Below are 20,283 nucleotides of genomic sequence, written 5' to 3'. Positions count from 1 at the left end.
ATCGCGCGTCGCTGATTGGTCTCGCCGGCTACCGCGACCAATCAGCGACGGCCACAGCCCGGCCGAGAATTAGCCCCTCCCTACTCCCGTCCAGCCAGTGCCCGGCGCCCGCTCCATACTCCCCTCCAGTCAGCGCTTACACAGGGTTAATGACAGCGCTAATGGACCTCGTTATGCCGCGGGCAACGCACTCCGATAACGCTGCTATTAACCCTGTGTGACCAACTTTTTACTATTGATGCTGAATATGCAGCATCAATAGTAAAAAGATCTAATGTTAAAAATAATAAAAAAACAAAAAACCTGCTATTCTCACCTTCCGTTGTCCGCCAGCTTCCGACCGCTAAGTCATCTGGGTAATTTCGCAATGCATCCTGGGAACAGAGCTGGCGGCAGCCGCGCACGCAGTGGGACAGCTTCACTGCACGCCGGAGGGTGAGTATATAACTATTTTCTATTTTAATTATTTTTTTAAACAGGAATATGGGGCCCACACTGCTATATACTACGTGGGCTGTGTTATATACTGCATGGCTGCTATATACCACATGGGCAGTGTTATATACTGCGTGGGCTGTGTTATATACTGTGTGACCTGTTATATACTGCGTGGCCTGTTATATACTGCGTGGCCTGTGTTATACACTGCGTGGTCTGTGCTATATACCACGTGGACAGTGTTATATACTGCGTGGGCTGTGTTATATACTGCATGGGCTGTGCTATATATTACGTGGGCTGTGTTATATACTGCATGGCCCGTGTTATATACTGCGTGGGCTGTGTTATATACTGCGTGGGCTGTGCTATATACTGCGTGGGCTGTGCTATATACTGCGTGGGCTGTGCTATATTCTGCATGGGCTGTGCTGTATTCTGCGTGGGCTGTGTTATATACTGCGTGGGATGTGTTATATACTGCGTGGGATGTGCTATATACTATGTGGCTGCTATATACTACGTGGGCAGTGTTATATACTACGTGGACAATGTTATATACTGCATGGCCTGTGTTATATACTGTTTGGTACGTAGCCTGTGCTATATACTATGTGGCGGCTATATACATACATACATACATATTCTAGAATACCTGATGCGTTAGAATCGGGCTACCATCTAGTCTTCAATAAATGCACAAGTTTATGTTGATATTTTGGACACTTTTCTTATCCCATCAATTGAAAGGATGTTTGGGGATGATGAAATCGTTTTTCAAGATGATGATGTATCCTGCCATAGAGCAAAAACTGTGCAAACATTCCTTGAAAAAAAGACACATAAGGTCAATGTCATGGGCTGCAAATAGTCCGGATCTCATTCCAATTGAAAATCTTTGGTGGAAGTTGAAGAAAATGGTCGATGACAAGAATCCAACCTGCAAAGCTGATCTGGAGACAGCAATCAGAGAAAGTTGGAGGCAGATTGATGAAGAGTCCTGTGTGACCCTCATTAAGTCCAGGCCTCAGAGACTGCAAGCTGTTAGAAAAGCCAGAGGGGGGGCAACAAAATACTAGTGATGTGTTGGAGGGTTTTTTTGTTTATTTTTTATGATTCCATAATTTTTTCCTCAGAATTGAGTGATTCCATAATTTTTTCCCTATGTTTGGTTAAAAAAAGCAACCATTACTGACATCCACATTGTTTGTTCGTGATCTCTTTTAGTGTTTCTTAAGGCCAGAAAGTTGCCATTTGAAATGACTTTAGTTTTGTGTCATGTCTGTGATCGGCTTTTTTTCTACAAAATTAAACAACTGAGTGAACGTCCTCCAAGGCCGATGATTCCAGAATTTTTGAAGGGGTTATAGTCACATGACTGATCACGTGATCGAAGGGACACCAGCTCCAGGAGTCACCGGCAGAACTAGTGGAACTGTCAGTATATCGAGGCTTTCACCATATACACTGATTAAAGGGAACCTGTCACCCCGAAAATCGCGGGTGAGGTAAGCCCACCGGCATCAGGGGCTTATCTACAGCATTCTGTAATGCATTCTGTAATGCTGTAGATAAGCCCCCGATGTTACCTGAAAGAGGAGAAAAAGACGTTAGATTATACTCACCCAGGGGCGGTCCCACTGCGGTCCGGTCAAACGGGCGTCTCTGGTCCGCTGCGGCGCCTCCCATCTTCATTACAAGACGTCCTCTTCTGATCTTCAGCCACGGCTCCGGCGCAGGCGTACTTTGCTCTGCCCTGTTGAGGGCACCATCTGGAGACCATCGCTTCATAGTACGCTGCCAGCTTGATGCACCAGATCTAGCAGACAGTCACAAGCCACACGTCTAGGGCCCACAAGCCGCAGGTTGGAGACCACCGCATTATAGCGATGGAAACCATAGACCTGCCATCCTACATCCGAGTGCGGCAGAACGATGAACACACATCACTAATACAAGCTCCGCACAGCTGGATCACGGCTCTCAGGACGACGTTCTGGGGCTTCTTTTTATTCAGAATATAATAAAGGATACACAATGTATGTGACAGAGGGGAGAGGTCGGGGAATAGCGGGGGGACAGGTGGATTAGTCGGGCAGCAGAGTGTAGGATGGATTGGAGGGGTGCGAGAGTGTTAGAGGGGAGACCACAGAGCAGGAGGTTACAGTAGTCAAGGCGAGAGATGATGAGGGCATGGACTAGGGTTTTTGTGGTGTTGCGGTCAAGGAATGCGCGGATCCGGGAAATGTTTTTGAGTTGGAATCAGCAAGAGGAGGAAAGGGATTAGATATGTGGCTTGAAAGAGAGGGCAGAGTGGAGGATCACCCCGAGGCACCGAGCACGCAGGACTGGGGAAAGTGAGCAGCCACTGACATTGATGGATAGGTCGGGTGGAGGGGTAGAATGAAGAGGGGGAAAGATGATGAATTCTGTTTTGTCCATGTTCAGTTTTAGAAAACGAGCAGAAAAGAAGGATGAAATGGCGGATAGACAGTGCGGGATTTTGATCAGTAAGGAAGTGAGGTCGGGTCCAGATAGGTAGATCTGCGTGTCATCGGCGTAGAGATGATATTGTAAACCGTGGGATTCTATGAGCTGTCCCAGGCCAAAGGTTTAAATGGAGAAGAGCAGGGGTCCTAGAACAGAGCCTTGTGGAACTCCGACAGATAGAGGGCGAGGTGAGGAGGTGGTTTGTGGGAGGGAGACACTGAATGTCCGGTCTGTTAGGTATGACAAGATCCAGGATAGGGCCAAGTCTGTGATGCCAAGGGATGAGAGGGTCTGTAATAATAGGGAATGGTCCACTGTGTCAAAGGCAGAGGACAGGTCCAGGAGAAGGAGGACAGAGTAGTGTAGAAGGCAGAGGACAGGTCCAGGAGAAGGAGGACAGAGTAGTGTAGAAGGCAGAGGACAGGTCCAGGAGAAGGAGGACAGAGTAGTGTAGAAGGCAGAGGACAGGTCCAGGAGGAGGAGGACAGAGTAGTGTAGAAGGCAGAGGACAGGTCCAGGAGAAGGAGGACAGAGTAGTATAGAAGGCAGAGGACAGGTCCAGGAGAAGGAGGACAGAGTAGTGTAGAAGGCAGAGGACAGGTCCAGGAGGAGGAGGACAGAGTAGTGCAGAAGGCAGAGGACAGGTCCAGGAGAAGGAGGACAGAGTAGTGTAGAAGGCAGAGGACAGGTCCAGGAGAAGGAGGACAGAGTAGTGTAGAAGGCAGAGGACAGGTCCAGGAGAAGGAGGACAGAGTAGTGTAGAAGGCAGAGGACAGGTCCAGGAGGAGGAGGACAGAGTAGTGTAGAAGGCAGAGGACAGGTCCAGGAGAAGGAGGACAGAGTAGTGTAGAAGGCAGAGGACAGGTCCAGGAGAAGGAGGACAGAGTAGTGTAGAAGGCAGAGGACAGGTCCAGGAGGAGGAGGACAGAGTAGTGTTGCTTGCTCTTGGCGGTTAAGAGGTCATTGGTGACCTTAATTAGGGCAGTTTCAGTTGAGTGATGTGTTCGGAAGCCAGATTGTAAGTGGTCAAAGAGGGAGCAGAAGGAGAGGTGGGAGGACACGTATTGTTCCAGTAGTGTCCAGCAATGTGTCAATTATTGGGCTGCTTGCTTGTGTTATCAGCAGATTATCACTAGACACTGCTATGTAGTCCTCCACATTCATGTGTTCTGTATAACCCCGTCCCCACCAGTGATTGGCAGCTTTCTCTGTATAACCTCGCCCTCAACACAGGTTGGCAACTTTCTGCCTATACACAGTGTACACAGAAAACTGGCAATCACTTCTGTGGGTTATACAGAGAAAGCTGCCAATCACTGGTGGGGCGGGGTTATACAGAACACATGAATGTGGAGGACTACATAGCCGTGTCTAGTGATAATCTGCTGATAACACTACAGCAAGCAGCCCAATAATTGACACATTGCTGGAAGCAGGGTCTCTGCTTCTACGTCAGGCTGCTCTCAAATTAGAGGGCAAAAACCTGTGGACATATTCCCTTTTGAAGAACGGGTTGTCTGTATATTGTGACATCGCTGTGATGATGGATCTGATTGTTTCCTACAGATTCTATGAGGACAGATGATAACCAGGATCCCATGAGGACGGATGATCACCAGGATCCCATGAGGACGGATGATCACCAGGATCCCATGAGGACGGATGATAACCAGGATCCCATGAGGACGGATGATAGCCAGGATCCCATGAGGACGGATGATAACCAGGATCCCATGAGGACGGATGATAACCAGGATCCCATGAGGACGGATGATAACCAGGATCCCATGAGGACGGATGATAACCAGGATCCCATGAGGACGGATGATAACCAGGATCCCATGAGGACGGATGATAACCAGGATCCCATGAGGACGGATGATAACCAGGATTCCATGAGGACGGATGATAACCAGGATCCTAGGAGGACGGATGAGGATCAGAGGTACATACTGTAAATGTCTATCGGATCCAGACAATAAAAAACTAGAGAATATTTAGCACAAGTTGTTAGAAGAGAAAATATTATGTGACAAGAATAATCACTGTTTTACTTGTATCTATCGACCATCAGTTCGGCACACTTCGGCTATGTGCACACGTTGCAGATTTGTTGCGGATGCACAGCGTTTTTTCTGCGCAGAATTGCACCAAATCTGCAAAGGAGTGCTCAAGCAATGTTAATCAGTGGGAATCCAGAATTGGTGTGCACATGCTGTGGAAAATTCCATCCTGATTCACAGTGTTTTATTTTCCGCAGCATGTCAGTTCTTTTTGTGGATCTCCAGCGTTTCTGCACCCATTGACTTCCATTGAGTCAGTCAAATGCACAGCAAAACCACAGGTGTAAAAAGGGCTGCGGATCTGCCTGCCAAAAACACTGCAGAAAGGAAATGATGTCAGAAGGAGGAAGAGTGAGCGGAGAATATGTGCGTATATGTCTGTGTGCATTTATGTGTGCGTTTGTCTGCGGGTGTGTGTGTGTGTCTGTCTGTGGGTGTGTGTGTGTGAGTGTGTACCCAGGCGTCGTCTGATGGGACTACTACTCCCATCCGAATATGTCTGCTGTCACATATAATAGTGACAGCATGAGCCGATGATGGGAGAATAATCTCATCATCCGGCAACTGTGTTCAATTGTAAGAAAAAAAAAAAAAACATTTACATAATGACATACAATGTACATCACCAAACACCTAATCCCAGACGCCCGCGTCTCCTGCAAACAATCAAAAACAATAAACCAACATATACTCCTTGTCTGCCGTAGTCCATTTAATACTAAGTGTCCCATGACGATCTCATGTGTAGAACAGTCACATCTTGCTCTAGCCGTCTGCCGGCGAAACACTGACAGGAGGTAATCGCTTCTGTATAAGGGGGTTGACTGAAGCCATGAAATTTGAAATATGAAATCCCATCTCCACTATGCGTGAAAACACGCTTCTGGTGGCCCTGCGTTTACAGACATGCGGCGCGTCTTTTTAGAACGCAGCATGTCTGTTTACCTTGCAGCGACGCTCCATCGCCTCAAGGTAAATCACAGTGTCCTATGTATGGGGTGCGGAGATTCCGGATGTGTGCAATGAACACAGAAGGGGGCGGCACTTTGGGAGGAGAGAGTTTTCTGCTCCATCCAAAGCGCCATAATTACGGACCGTGGACACGCACCCTTACCGTGTATCTTTAGACCCTCAGTTAGGCATATTTACCGTGTATCTATAGATCTCTCAATATCTTCCCTCACGTAATCTCCGGTCCTCCCAAGACCTCCTTCTCTCCTCCACGCTTATCCGCTCCTCACCCAACCACCTCCAAGACTTCTCCCGAACATCCCCCATCCTCTGGAATTCTGTGCCCCAACACGTCCGACTATCAACCACATTTGGATCCTTCAAAACAAACCTGAAAACCCATCTCTTCAAAGAAGCTTACAGCCTGTAAAGACCACACGGCCACCTCAACACCATTGGAGCTACCGCAACCCCTGACCTACTGTCTCCTTCCCCATAATCCTGTAGAATGTAAGCCGGCAAGGGTCCTCGCCCCTCTGTACCAGTCTGTCATTGTTAGTTTACTGTAAGTCATATCTGTAACTTGTATGCAACCCCTTCTCATGTACAACACCATGGAATCAATGTAGCTATATAAATTAAATGATAATAATAATAGACTGTCAGTCCGGCACATTTACCGGGCATCTATAATCTGTCAGCCCGGCAAATTTACCATGTATCTGTGGCGCCCCATGGTCCTGGTCATCACAGTAATGTTGCTTTCCTCACGGGGAGAGTGAGGCAAGAAAGGATAACTGTCACCAGGTAACCACAAGCATTCAACACATTCACACTCCAGGCCACAAGGGGGAGCTTTTGATCCTATTTATTAGGTGACTCCCCCATATATATATTGTGGTTTTGGAGGAAAAGTAGTTAGTTCCTCAGACAGCGAGTGACTGCCAGACTGCAGGCTAGAGCAGTCTGAGGAGAGGGGGTTTACGGAGCTGTGTAAGCCACATTGCTGCAGCTCCTGGGAAGAGACTATACAGAAAGCGGAAGGTACTGCAGTGAGCGTGCAGGAGAGCAAAGCACAGGAGATGATACCAGGGGGAGACCAGCCCCGAGCAGGCTGCCTCCTTCTGAGGCACAGAAAACCGGTAGCCAGAACACCGAGGTTGTAAGGACCTCTACGACTTACATCAGAGACCGGCAGGACAGCTGAACTGTAAGTTACCTGTCCGCACCAATACCCAGGAGGCACGGTGGCACCCCTCAGAGGCTGGGGCATGCTAGAGTCCCTATAAACCGCCTCAAGCCACCAGTCATACGGGTTACGTCCTATCCAATCCAGGGGACAGAGAGAGAGATAACATCTGTAAGGACCTTATGTGAAGCCATAGGCAGTAAGGGACTACACCTCCATGGCGCAGAGGAAGGCTTTTATTTTCACCTGGATAAGGGGACTCTGGACTTGCCTCCAAGCCGGCCGGACCCTGCCTGCCCTGTGATCTGGTGCCCTGGACTGTGGCTGCTGAAATCAACAGTAAACAAGGTAAAGAGACTGCAACCCTGTGTCCTCGCTCTCTAGCCCTGGGGATATACTTCACCAGTGGGAAGTTATACCATCTAGCTGCCTTAACATCACCCCAGAGGACCCCTTAAAGCAGTGTCGGTCTCCACTGACCAAATACCACAGGTAGCGTCACGAACATAAACTTTATCCCTTAAAAGACCTTTCCCTTTTACATGGGCGGACCGGGTCGCCGCCATGACATCCCCCTGTGACGTAGTGGACCCGGTACCGAGTACCCCATGGCCCTGGCGGGCGACTCATCTTCGTAGTCTGTTAGTCTGGCACACTTACGGTGTATCTATAGTCCATCAGTCTGACACACTTACCATGTATCTGTAAGGTACCGGAGGGCGGTAACCATGGACAAACTGCTCCTCCATCACGCCCTGGGACTTTACAGGAAAAAGCCGGATTACTTACCGGTAATGCCCTTTTAATGAGCCACGACAGCACCCACAATGAGAGAGGGATCCGCCCATAGGAACAGGAAACCTACAGAGATAAAAGGGGCGGTCCCCCTCTCCTCCTCAGTTGTTTTTCAGAGTACAAGAGGAACCGCCGTTGTTAAATTAGTATAAATATATCCACAATTTGTTTGTATGTTATCTATATTCACCCATGAGAATATCTTGTATTAATAACTATTAGGGTGGGAAGTGACAGGGTGCTGTCGTGGCTCATTAAAAGGGCATTACCGGTAAGTAATCCGGCTTTTTACCCTTCGCCACGACAGCACCCACAATGAGAGATTTTCAGAGAACCTTCACCTGGGTGGGATCACCGTACTAAGGACGGCTCTCCCGAATGCCAAGTCAGATGCAGAAGACAGATCAAGTCTATAATGTCTATAGAAAGTAGAAGGCGACGACCAGGTTGCGGCCTTACATATGAGCTCGATTGAGATGTCTTTATTCTCCACCCACGAGGATGATACGGCTTGAGCTGAATGCACCTTTACTCCCTCTGGAGGATCTTTGCCCTTTGACAAGTATGCAAGATGGTTAGCCTCTCTGATCCACCGGGACAAAGTAGCTTTTGTGACCCCGTGGCCTTTCCGGTGACCCCGAAAAGATACAAACAGAGCCCTACTCTGTCTGCAGGACTGGGTTCTCTCTATGTAGCTTAGGACTGCTCTTTTAACGTCTAACATATGCAGTTTCTCTTCCTCTGGATTTAGTGGATTATCGAAAATGGAAGGTAAGAAAATTTCCTGAGATCTATGGTATTTTGTCGCTACTTTAGGGAGATATGATGGATCTGGTTTGAGAACCACCCTGTCCTGATATGTCTTTAAGAATGGAGGGTCTATGGAGAGGGCTTGGATGTCTCCTACTCGTGTGGCCGATGTTAAGGCTATCAGTAAAGCTACCTTGTATGTGACATTTTTTAGAGGGATAGAATCTAAGGGCTCAAAGGGAGGTCCAGTTAAGGCGTCTAGAACTAGATTCAAGTCCCAGGGTGGTAGACGTGGGACATGAACCGGAGTACATCGTTCACATGCCCTAACAAATCTTGCTATCCATCTATTACCCGCTATGTTAGCACTATAGAGGGCTCCTAGGGCAGACACTTGAACTCTCAAGCTATTAACAGATAATCTCATCTCATGACCTTTTTGTAAAAATTCAAGGATGGCTGTAATAGGAACCTTGTTAGAGAAGGGTTCCATATGAAAGTTGAGAAATTTCCTCCATACTCTGCTATATATAAGAGTCGTGGATCTCTTTCTACTTAGCAGTAAAGTACTAATCAGTTCTTGTGAGAACCCTCTTAATGTTAGAATCTGCCTCTCAAGTTCCACGCCGTGAGGTGGAGGCCCTTCACTTGTGGATGGTAGAATGGACCCTGAGACAGTAGGTTTGGTGTCATTGGCAGAATCCAGGGATCGCAGACTGACATCGCTTGAAGACAGGAGAACCAGGGCCTCTTTGGCCAAAATGGTGCTATCAATATTACTCTTGCTTTCTCCTCCCTTATCTTTTTGATGACTAATGGGATTAGCATCATTGGTGGGAAAGCATATGCCAGATTGTAATTCCACGGATACTGGAGCGAGTCTATCATGTCTGGATTGTCTGCCACATTCAAGGAAGTGAATGCTCGTACCTGTCTGTTGTTCCTGGTTGCAAATAAATCTATCTGCGGAAGACCCCACATGTCCACTATGTTTTTGAATATTTGAGGGTTGAGGGTCCATTCTCCCTGACGTCGCGTGTGGCGACTTAGAAAGTCGGCCCTTGAATTTTCTATACCTCTGATGTGGACAGCTGTGAGTGATAGAAAATTGAGCTCTGCTAAGTCGAAGATGTTTGCTGCTGACAAAATCAGACTTTTTGATCGAGTTCCGCCTTGATGATTTAAATATGCGACGACCGTCGTGTTGTCTGACAGGATTTTGATATGAGATCCTCGGAGCTGGGGAAGGAAAAAATTTAAGGCATAATGGACTGCGTTCAACTCTTTCCAGTTGGAGAACTGCTGGATCTCTGATGAATTCCAGCGACCTTGAGCTACATACTTATCCAGATGGGCCCCCCACCCTTCTGGTCCTGCGTCAGTAGTGACTAATTTAGATGGTGTTATTGACCATGAGACTCCTCTGGACAAATGGGTTCTATTTAACCACCAGTGAAGTGACTCCAGCACATCTTTAGATAGAGTAATTTTCGTATTTTAATGACCATGGCAACGAGATTGCGCATGGAGTGTCTGGTGCTGTAGGGCTCTGGTATGGTATTGAGCCCATTGTACGGCAGGAATGCAGGAGGAAAGTGAGCCCAAGAGAGACATGGCATCTCTAAGGGACATTTGAGGTTTTGCCCTTGCCATAGAGATTTTTGAAATTATTGTTAATTTTTTTAATTCTGGTAAAAAGCATTTTTGACTTACAGAGTCCAAAACTAGTCCTAGGAAGGACTGACGGATTTCCGGATGTAGTCTGGACTTTTTGAAGTTCACTATCCAACCCAAAGCCTGTAACGATGAAATAGTATTAGTCAATCGCTATTTACACTGAGAGGCTGAATTTCCAATTATGAAAAAATCATCTAGATAAGGTACAAATAGCGTCTCCTGATGACGCAAATAAGCCATCACCTCGAGCATAACTTTTGTAAAAACCCGAGGAGCCACGGACAGGCCGAACGGCATGGCTGTAAATTGAAAGTGACGGATCCGGCCTTGTAGGACTACCGCCACTCTGAGGTACTGTTGATGCTCCGCATAAATGGGAAGATGGTAGTACGCATCCTTCAAATCTAGACCCGTCATAAAGCACCTAGGAAACAAAAGTTTAATCATAGATCTTATTGATTCCATTTTAAACGTATGATTGTACAGAAAGGAATTTAGTCTTTTTAGATTAATTATAGTACGAAAAGTACCATCTGGTTTTGGAACCATAAATAAAGGGGAATAAAATCCACTCCCTTCCTGATTTTTTGGTACTTCTACGAGAACATTCTTAGCCAGAAGGCTTAGAATTTCTAATTGAAGCGCTTTTTGCTGTTCCGACGCTTTCAGTGATGTGATAATGAAAGCATCCTGCGGAAATTTAAATAATTCTAATTTTAATCTGGATTTTACTAGGCAGAGAATCCACTGATTTGAAGTTACATGTTTCCATTGATGGTAAAAAAAAACTTCAGTCTTCCACCCACCGGAATTTCATCATTGATGGTATCTGCCACGTTTAGATGTTTCGGGATTACCGAATAAGGCACCTTTCGGTTTCTCTTTCTTTTCCCAACTCTCTCTTTGCGGCTCGTACGGCCTTCTCCTATTAAATGGCCGTCTCCTAAACGCTCTCCTATCAGAAGGAAGAAACTGTTTAGGGAATCCCTTCCTTCTTTCTCCTGCTTTATTAAGGAGGTCATCCAGAACCTTCCCAAACAGGAACTCACCCTGGCACGGGATTGTACATAATCTTTAGATTGTGCATCGCCTTTCCATCCCTTTAACCAAAGGGCACGCCGGGCTGCATTGACAAGGCCCGCTGATCTTGCTGCCAGCCGCAAGGAGTCCACTGAAGCATCTGTTAAGAATGCTGTAGAGCTTTTAATTAAAGGAATTGCTTGCAAGATCTTTTCTCTTGCTACTTTACCCTTAATCTGCTGCTCCAGCTGGTCAATCCATACCAATAGTGACCTAGCTGTGCAAGTACCCGATATGGCGGGTTTAAAGGCCCCTGTATTTGTCTCCCATGACTTTTTAAGAAGAGCTTCAGTCTTGCGGTCTAATGGGTCGAGTAAGATTCCTGCATCTTCCACAGGGAGGGACGATTGTTTTAAGGTGGATGCCACCGCCACGTCCACTTTTGGCACCTTGGACCAAATCTCTAACTCTTCGTCACTGAAGGGGTAACGCCTTTTTGAAGAGGAGGGAAGGAACCCTTTCCCCTGCTTGTCCCATTCTTTTTTTTACAAGATCTTTCACAGTGGAGACAACTGGGAAAGTTCGCCGTTTTTTGTGACCTAGGTCTGCGAACATAATTTCCTGGGCCGATTTGACCCCCTTAGTGTCTGGACAACCCATGGTATTCCTTACTGATTTTATAAGGTTATTTATGCTGTCCAGCGGAAAACATGCTCTGCTCTCATCCTCAGAAGAACCAGATGATGATTCCGAGGTGTTAGAGGAGCGTATTAACCCCTCTTCTGACTCTGAACTAGAAGGAAGGGGACGGCTTTTACTCCCATGTTTTTTCTGGGATTTCGATCCTAGAGACTGGATCTCCTGTCTAATTATGGCCCTGATGTTAGTGGTGGTAACTGCAGCCTCATCCTTTAGGGTTTGCTGTATGCAATCTTGACACAACCTCTTTGGATATGAATCCGGCAAGGGTTGTGTACATAGGGCACATTCTTTATGTTTTGTTTTACTGGTCCTTTTAGCCTATGGGGAGAGGGTAGAGAAGGAAGGGATCAGCTTATAGGTAGAGGATTAAATACACTCGCCCAGTGAAGCATTCATTGCACCGATCTTGGAGGAGGGGACGCTGTGCGGCTTCTAAGTAGATCGGATTCTCTACTCCTTCTAAAACGAGTGTCAGACTCCATAACAGGGCGACCACTCTTCTTTCCTGCTGTGGACTTTGAGGCTTTAGCGCTGCTGTCTTTACCAGCACTCACCTGCTCCACCGCTGGTGGATGCTCCTCATGCGTTGGGGACGACATTTCGAGCACAATCGCTCTGTGTCCCGGCTCCATTTTAAAAGGGCGGTGATTTCCGCGCTCCAGGCCGCGAACCGGAAGTGCTTTCACTACTTCCGGTTCAAGCAGGGCAGAGCGCACTTACCCGGAGACGCTGCTGCCGCCGGCCTCTAGAAGCGCTGCTCCTGCGTCCTCCTCACCATAGGCCGGGCTTAGCGCCCGAAACCTGCCGGGAACATAATCAGACGAGGGGGGAGGCTGGAAACAGTGGCTCCCCCGACGCTGCTACTGACGCCGCAACCCCTGCTGCTCACCAGGAGACTGAACAGGCGGGTGCATGGGTCAGGTATGATGGAGGTGCTCCAACCACCTTGTGCTGTAGGTTATCCAGGGATTTCCGATAGGAACAGGAAACCAACTGAGGAGGAGAGGGGGACCGCCCCTTTTATCTCTGTAGGTTTCCTGTTCCTATGGGCAGATCCCTCTCTCATTGTGGGTGCTGTCGTGGCGAAGGGTAAAATCTTGTCCCAATCCCAATGTGAAGCTGAGTGTGGGTTGTGTGACACTCACTTGTAGGCCGCAGGCCTCTGGTGTCTTCCAGTCTCCATCTCCAGATGCCGCTGCACATAAATCAGGGGACTTCCAGTACGTTTCAGCATACAGAAGTTTACTGGACAGTTCCAGTTCATCAGATTGTAACACGCAGTATCGGGCGGCACAATTCTCACATCTTGTTTCCTTAATATAGTACAATTTCGGCATTCCTATTCATTTCTCCTGGACTATCCCTATGGTTACTAAGTTTTGTCAGCCTCCATTTCCTGTCCAGTTCTGCAATACACATGAGATCCGTTACCTCCCCTCAGAGCTGCCACCAGGAATTTCAGGGCCAACGTTTTTGGGCCCCCCATGAGACTGCACTCAGGCTCTACCCCAGCTCCTCCTCCAGGCCTCGAACCTTCCACAGTCCCACCTCCACTTCTTCACTACGTCCTCACCAATCACACATTAACAGTTCCCATCAAACACCAGATCACATACATAACCATAGCCTTGGTCCGCATGACAATGTGACATTATACACAGAAGCTCTGTATATAGTGTCAGTGTGCAGGTAATACAGTGATCACCAGTGTCATTATACACAGGAGCTCTGTATATAGTGTCAGTGTACAGGTAATACAGTGATCACCAGTGACATTATACACAGGAGCTTTGTATATAATGTACAGGTAATACAGTGGTGTGCGGTGACATTATGCACAGGACCTCTGCATATAGTGTTCAGGTAATACCGGAATCACCATTGTCCTTATACAGGAGCTCTGTACATAGTATACAGTGTATAGTGTCAGTGTACAGGTAACACACTGGTGATGTCTGTAGTTGAAGTCCTTCAGCTTTTCTTTTCTTTTTCATCCAGCGCAGGCCGCCATCAATTCTTCAATCCAGGAAAATCACAGTTATTTAGAGCACATTCCCCAATTTTTACCCAACTTTTACACTGTGCCGCATAGAGAAAAAAAAACGACAGTGTCGCCCTGCACAGCAAGAGGACCTCCCCCTCACTGAAAATAGTATCCTCAAAAATGCGTCCCCATCCTTATGTGCTGCTGCATCCTGCGTCCCCATCCTTATGTGCTGCTGCATCCTGCGTCCCCATCCTTATGTGCTGCTGCATCCTGCGTCCCCATCCTTATGTGCTGCTGCATCCTGCGTCCCCATCCTTATGTGCTGCTGCATCCTGCGTCCCCATCCTTATGTGCTGCTCCATCCTGCGTCCCCATCCTTATGTGCTGCTCCCCTCCTGCGTCCCCATCCTTATGTGCTGCTCCATCCTGCGTCCCCATCCTTATGTGCTGCTGCATCCTGCGTCCCCATCCTTATGTGCTGCTGCATCCTGCGTCCCCATCCTTATGTGCTGCTGCATCCTGCGTCCCCATCCTTATGTGCTGCTCCATCCTGCGTCCCCATCCTTATGTGCTGCTCCATCCTGCGTCCCCATCCTTATGTGCTGCTTCATCCTGCGTCCCCATCCTTATGTGCTGCTCCATCCTGCGTCCCCATCCTTATGTGCTGCTCCATCCTGCGTCCCCATCCTTATGTGCTGCTCCATCCTGCGTCCCCATCCTTATGTGCTGCTGCATCCTGCGTCCCCATCCTTATGTGCTGCTCCATCCTGCGTCCCCATCCTTATGTGCTGCTCCATCCTGCGTCCCCATCCTTATGTGCTGCTCCATCCTGCGTCCCAATCCTTATGTGCTGCTCCATCCTGCGTCCCCATCCTTATGTGCTGCTCCATCCTGCGTCCCCATCCTTATGTGCTGCTCCATCCTGCGTCCCCATCCTTATGTGCTGCTCCATCCTGCGTCCCCATCCTTATGTGCTGCTCCATCCTGCGTCCCCATCCTTATGTGCTGCTCCATCCTGCGTCCCCATCCTTATGTGCTGCTCCATCCTGCGTTCCCATCCTTATGTGCAGCTCCATCCTGCGTCCCCATCCTTATGTGCTGCTCCATCCTGCGTCCCCATCCTTATGTGCTGCTCCATCCTGCGTCCCCATCCTTATGTGCTGCTCCATCCTGCGTCCCCATCCTTATGTGCTGCTCCATCCTGCGTCCCCATCCTTATGTGCTGCTCCATCCTGCGTCCCCATCCTTATGTGCTGCTCCATCCTGCATCCCCATCCTTATGTGCTGCTCCATCCTGCGTCCCCATCCTTATGTGCTGCTCCATCCTGCGTCCCCATCCTTATGTGCTGCTCCATCCTGCGTCCCCATACTGCCTCTGACCCGCTCGGCGCCGAGTGCTGGGGGGCATGAGCAGGCGGGGACACCGGCACGCTGTGGGGGTCAGGTGCCGGTATCTCCGCCAGCTCAGGCCCCCCCCAGCACTTACTATACTCACCTGTCCCCGTTCCATCGCTGAGCGCCGCCATCTTCCCGGTCTCCTGGCTGTGACTGTTCAGTCAGAGGGCGGCGCCGGCACGCACTAAGCGCGTCATCGCGCCCTCTGAACTGAAGGTTACAGGCCGAAGACCGGGAAGATGGCGCCGCTCAGCGATGGAACGGGGACAGGTGAATATAGGCCGATACTCACCCTCCTGGCGGTCCCTGCTTCTGCGGTGGAGATCGCGGTGTGCGTTCAGTGTGAACGCACACCGCGATCTCCCGGGAGCGTCGCTCTGTGAGGCCCAGACTGCGCCGGCGCTTGCGCAGTCTATAGAGGCTTCGGACAGAGTGACGCTCACAGCGTTATATTATAGATATATATAGATAGATATATATATATAGATATATAGATATATAGATATACAGTTAGGGCCAGAAATATTTGGACAGTGACACAATTTTCGCGAGTTGGGCTCTGCATGCCACCACATTGGATTTGAAATGAAACCTCTACAACAGAATTCAAGTGCAGATTGTAACGTTTAATTTGAAGGGTTGAACAAAAATATCTGATAGAAAATGTAGGAATTGTACACATTTCTTTACAAACACTCCACATTTTAGGAGGTCAAAAGTAATTGGACAAATAAACATAACCCAAACAAAATATTTTTATTTTCAATATTTTGTTGCAAATCCTTTGGAGGCAATCACTGCCTTAAGTCTGGAACCCATGGACATCACCAAACGCTGGGTTTCCTCCTTCTTAATGCTTTGCCAGGCCTTTACAGCCGCAGCCTTCAGGTCTTGCTTGTTTGTGGGTCTTTCCGTCTTAAGTCTGGATTTGAGCAAGTGAAATGCATGCTCAATTGGGTTTAGATCTGGAGATTGACTTGGCCATTGCAGAATGTTCCACTTTTTGGCACTCATGAACTCCTGGGTAGCTTTGGCTGTATGCTTGGGGTCATTGTCCATCTGTACTATGAAGCGCCGTCCAATCAACTTTGCAGCATTTGGCTGAATCTGGGCTGAAAGTATATCCCGGTCCACTTCAGAATTCATCCGGCTACTCTTGTCTGCTCTTATGTCATCAATAAACACAAGTGACCCAGTGCCATTGAAAGCCATGCATGCCCATGCCATCACGTTGCCTCCACCATGTTTTACAGAGGATGTGGTGTGCCTTGGATCATGTGCCGTTCCCTTTCTTCTCCAAACTTTTTTCTTCCCATCATTCTGGTACAGGTTGATCTTTGTCTCATCTGTCCATAGAATACTTTTCCAGAACTGAGCTGGCTTCTTGAGGTGTTTTTCTGTCTATTTTTGGTATTGATGAATGGTTTGCATCTAGATGTGAACCCTTTGCATTTACTGTCATGGAGTCTTCTCTTTACTGTTGACTTAGAGACAGATACACCTACTTCACTGAGAGTGTTCTGGACTTCAGTTGATGTTGTGAACGGGTTCTTCTTCACCAAATTAAGTATGCGGCGATCATCCACCACTGTTGTCATCCGTGGACGCCCAGGCCTTTTTGAGTTCCCAAGCTCACCAGTCAATTCCTTTTTTCTCAGAATGTACCCAACTGTTGATTTTGCTACTCCAAGCATGTCTGCTATCTCTCTGATGGATTTTTTCTTTTTTTTTCAGCCTCAGGATGTTCTGCTTCACCTCAATTGAGAGTTCCTTTGACCGCATGTTGTCTGCTCACAGCAACAGCTTCCAAATGCAAAACCACACACCTGGAATCCACCCCTGACCTTTTAACTACTTCATTGATTACAGGTTAACGAGGGAGACGCCTTCAGAGTTAATTGCAGCCCTTAGAGTCCATTGTCCAATTACTTTTGGTCCCTTGAAAAAGAGGACGCTATGCATTACAGAGCTATGATTCCTAAATCCTTTCTCCGATTTGGATGTGGAAACTATCATATTGCAGCTGGGAGTGTGCACTTTCAGCCCATATTATATATATAATTGTATTTCTGAACATGTTTTTGTAAACAACTAAAATAACAAAACTTGTGTCACTGTCCAAATATTTCTGGCCCTAACTGTATAGACTGTATATATGTTTTCACGAATATTTGAGCCCATGGATCCATTATATGTCTATTTTGCAAGCTGGCGATAGAATCTTGCCATACGGATGTCACACGGAGGCTTACATGCGAGAAAATCGCAGCCTCGCACTGCACAAGGATGAAATACGGATCACTGTTCAAGAACATTTCTGAGATTCTGGTCTGTGTAAAATGGACCGATTTTTTTTATATGTTGTGTGTGACTCCAGCCTAAAGGAGATCCCTCAACATTAAACATAATGGTATTTTACTTACTGATCAGAAGGGGTCTGATTGTCAGGACCTTGCAAAAGAACTTGGGCAGCAGCATTTTTCCCCCTCCACAGCAGCACTGCCATCTATCTGCAGTGTAGGGAAGTGCAGCACAGTCCTATGTATGTGAACGGAGCAGCTCCCTGTACAGCAGTGCCTCATAGACAGTAAAAAAGATGAAGGAGAATTGACCCATAACTCAGCGTATTTACACCATTGTATAATAATTGGGAATATCCCTTTAAAAAAAAAGTAATATCTGCAGATTACTTTACCTTTTTTTCCCTACAGTTGGATTTTTTTTTTTTTTAATTTTTGCAAGGTTGTTTCCACCAATCTCTCCCATTGGGAAACAATGTACAGTCTGAGTTCTGTCAACACTGCAGTTTTTTACTTGGAACCAGAGGTGACTCCAGGTCACCAATAAGCTGCAAGGAAGGAAAATAGACTTTTCAATGGCTGTCCAATAATAAGGAAAATCTGATGGTTCAGAACCTGTCCGATCTCTTTTAGGCTGCATTCATTTATATCTTCAGTTTTAAAACTGAAGTCTTAAACAGGTAAAGTTTTACTTTTATATCTTCAGTTTTAAAACTGAAGTCTTAAACAGGTAAAGTTTTACTTTTATATCTTCAGTTTTAAAACTGAAGTCTTAAACAGGTAAAGTTTTACTTTTATTCTACTTCCCCATATGTAGCAAATATTTCATACAGTGCCTTGCGAAAGTATTCGGCTCCTGGAACTTTTCAGCCTTTTCCCGCATTTCGTGCTTCAAACAAAGATACCAAATGTCAATTTTTGGTGAAGAATCAACAACAAGTGGAACACAATTGTGAAGTTGAACGACATTTATTGGTTATTTTAAATTTTTGTGGAAATTCAAAAACTGAAAAGTTTATTTGTGAACCATTCCATTGTAGATTTTGCTTTATGTTTGGGATCATTGTCTTGTTGGAAGACAAATCTCCGTCCCAGTCTCAGGTCTTTTGCAGACTCCACCAGGTTTTCTTCAAGAATGGTACTGTATTTGGCTCCATCCATCTTCCCATCAATTGTATCCATCTTCCCTGTCCCTGCTGAAGAAAAGCAGACCCAAACCATGATGCTGCCACCACCATGTTTGACAGTGGGGATGGTGTGTTCAGGGTGATGAGCTGTGTTGCCTTTATGCCAAACATATCGTTTGGCATTGTTGCCAAAAAGTTTGATTTTGGTTTCATCTGACCAGAGCTCCTTCTTCCACATGTTTGGTGTCTCCCAGGTGCCTTGTTGCAAACTTTAAACGACACTTTTTATAGATATCTTTGAGAAATGGCTTTTTTCTTGCCACTCTCCATAAAGGCCAGATTTTTGCAGTGTACGACTGATTGTTGTCCTGTGGACAGACTGTCCCACCTCAGCTGTAGATCTCTGCAGTTCATCCAGAGTGATCATGGGCCTCTTGGCTGCATCTCTGATCAGTCTTCTCCTTGTGTGAGATGAAAGTTTAGAGGGACGGCCGGGTCTTGGTAGATCTGCAGTGGTATGATACTCCTTCCATTTCAATATGATCGTTGCACTGTGCTCCTTGGGATGTTTAAAGTTTTGGAAATCATTTTGTATCCAAATCCGGCTTTAAACTTCTCCACCACAGTATCACGGACCTGCCTGTTGTGTTCTTTGGTCTTCATGATGCTCTCTGTGCTTCACACAGAACCCTGAGACTATCACAGAGCAGGTGCATTTATACGGAGACTTGATCACACACAGGTGGATTATATTTATCATCATTAGGCATTTAGGACAACATTGGATCATTCAGAGATCCACAATGAACTTCTGGAGGGAGTTTGCTGCGCTGGAAGTAAAGGGGCCGAATAATATTGCACGCCCCACTTTTCAGTTTTTGAATTTCCACAAAAATTTAAAATAACCAATAAATTTCGTTCAACTTCACAATTATGTTCCACTTGATTCTTCACCAAAAATTTACATTTGGTATCCTTATGTTTGAAGCCTGATATGTGGGGAAACGTTGAAAAGTTCAAGGGAGCTGAATACTTTATATATATATACATATTGTAGTGCAGCGGTAGTACACGTACGCAGTAAAGAGGCAGTGACCCACAAAGTTCCAGCACTAAGTCTCTTTCATGTGTTACTGCACACAGTCTATCCCTCACAAGATTTTATGTTTAATTCACATAAACATTGCACTACATAATATACGGCATCTTCCAAGTCACAGTCCCTACACACGCCGGACTTCTCTTTGCCCAGTTTCCACGGGGTGACTGCAGGTTGTGACCATGTCTCTTACACACACAGCTTCTTATGTTGCAGACACTACACACACCACTCCGCCTCTGACTAGTTCCCGTGGGTGTCCTGCACTGCTGTATCAGAGTCTCTTTACTTACACAGCTT

The 20,283-nt window shown here is 46.9% G+C and overlaps 1 protein-coding gene across 3 annotated transcripts in view; it reads left to right on the top strand.

Moving 5' to 3' along the window:
* The window catches only part of LOC138672485 (RNA polymerase-associated protein LEO1-like), a 233,266-nt gene that overhangs the window by 24,618 nt on the left and 188,365 nt on the right, over positions 1-20,283 (top strand). The window contains exon 4 of one of the 3 annotated variants that reach the window (XM_069760500.1): positions 4,495-4,873. The exons of 1 other annotated variant lie outside the window; for it this stretch is intronic. In XM_069760500.1, the coding sequence (XP_069616601.1) occupies positions 4,495-4,873 (379 nt within the window). Of the gene's footprint in view, positions 1-4,494; positions 4,935-20,283 lie in introns of those variants that run through there. One more of the 3 variants, XM_069760499.1, reaches the window with a different exon arrangement.

Source organism: Ranitomeya imitator, chromosome 3 (genome assembly GCF_032444005.1).
Source record: "Ranitomeya imitator isolate aRanImi1 chromosome 3, aRanImi1.pri, whole genome shotgun sequence".
NCBI lineage: Eukaryota > Metazoa > Chordata > Amphibia > Anura > Dendrobatidae > Ranitomeya > Ranitomeya imitator.
This window is presented reverse-complemented; position numbering and strand designations above follow the sequence as displayed.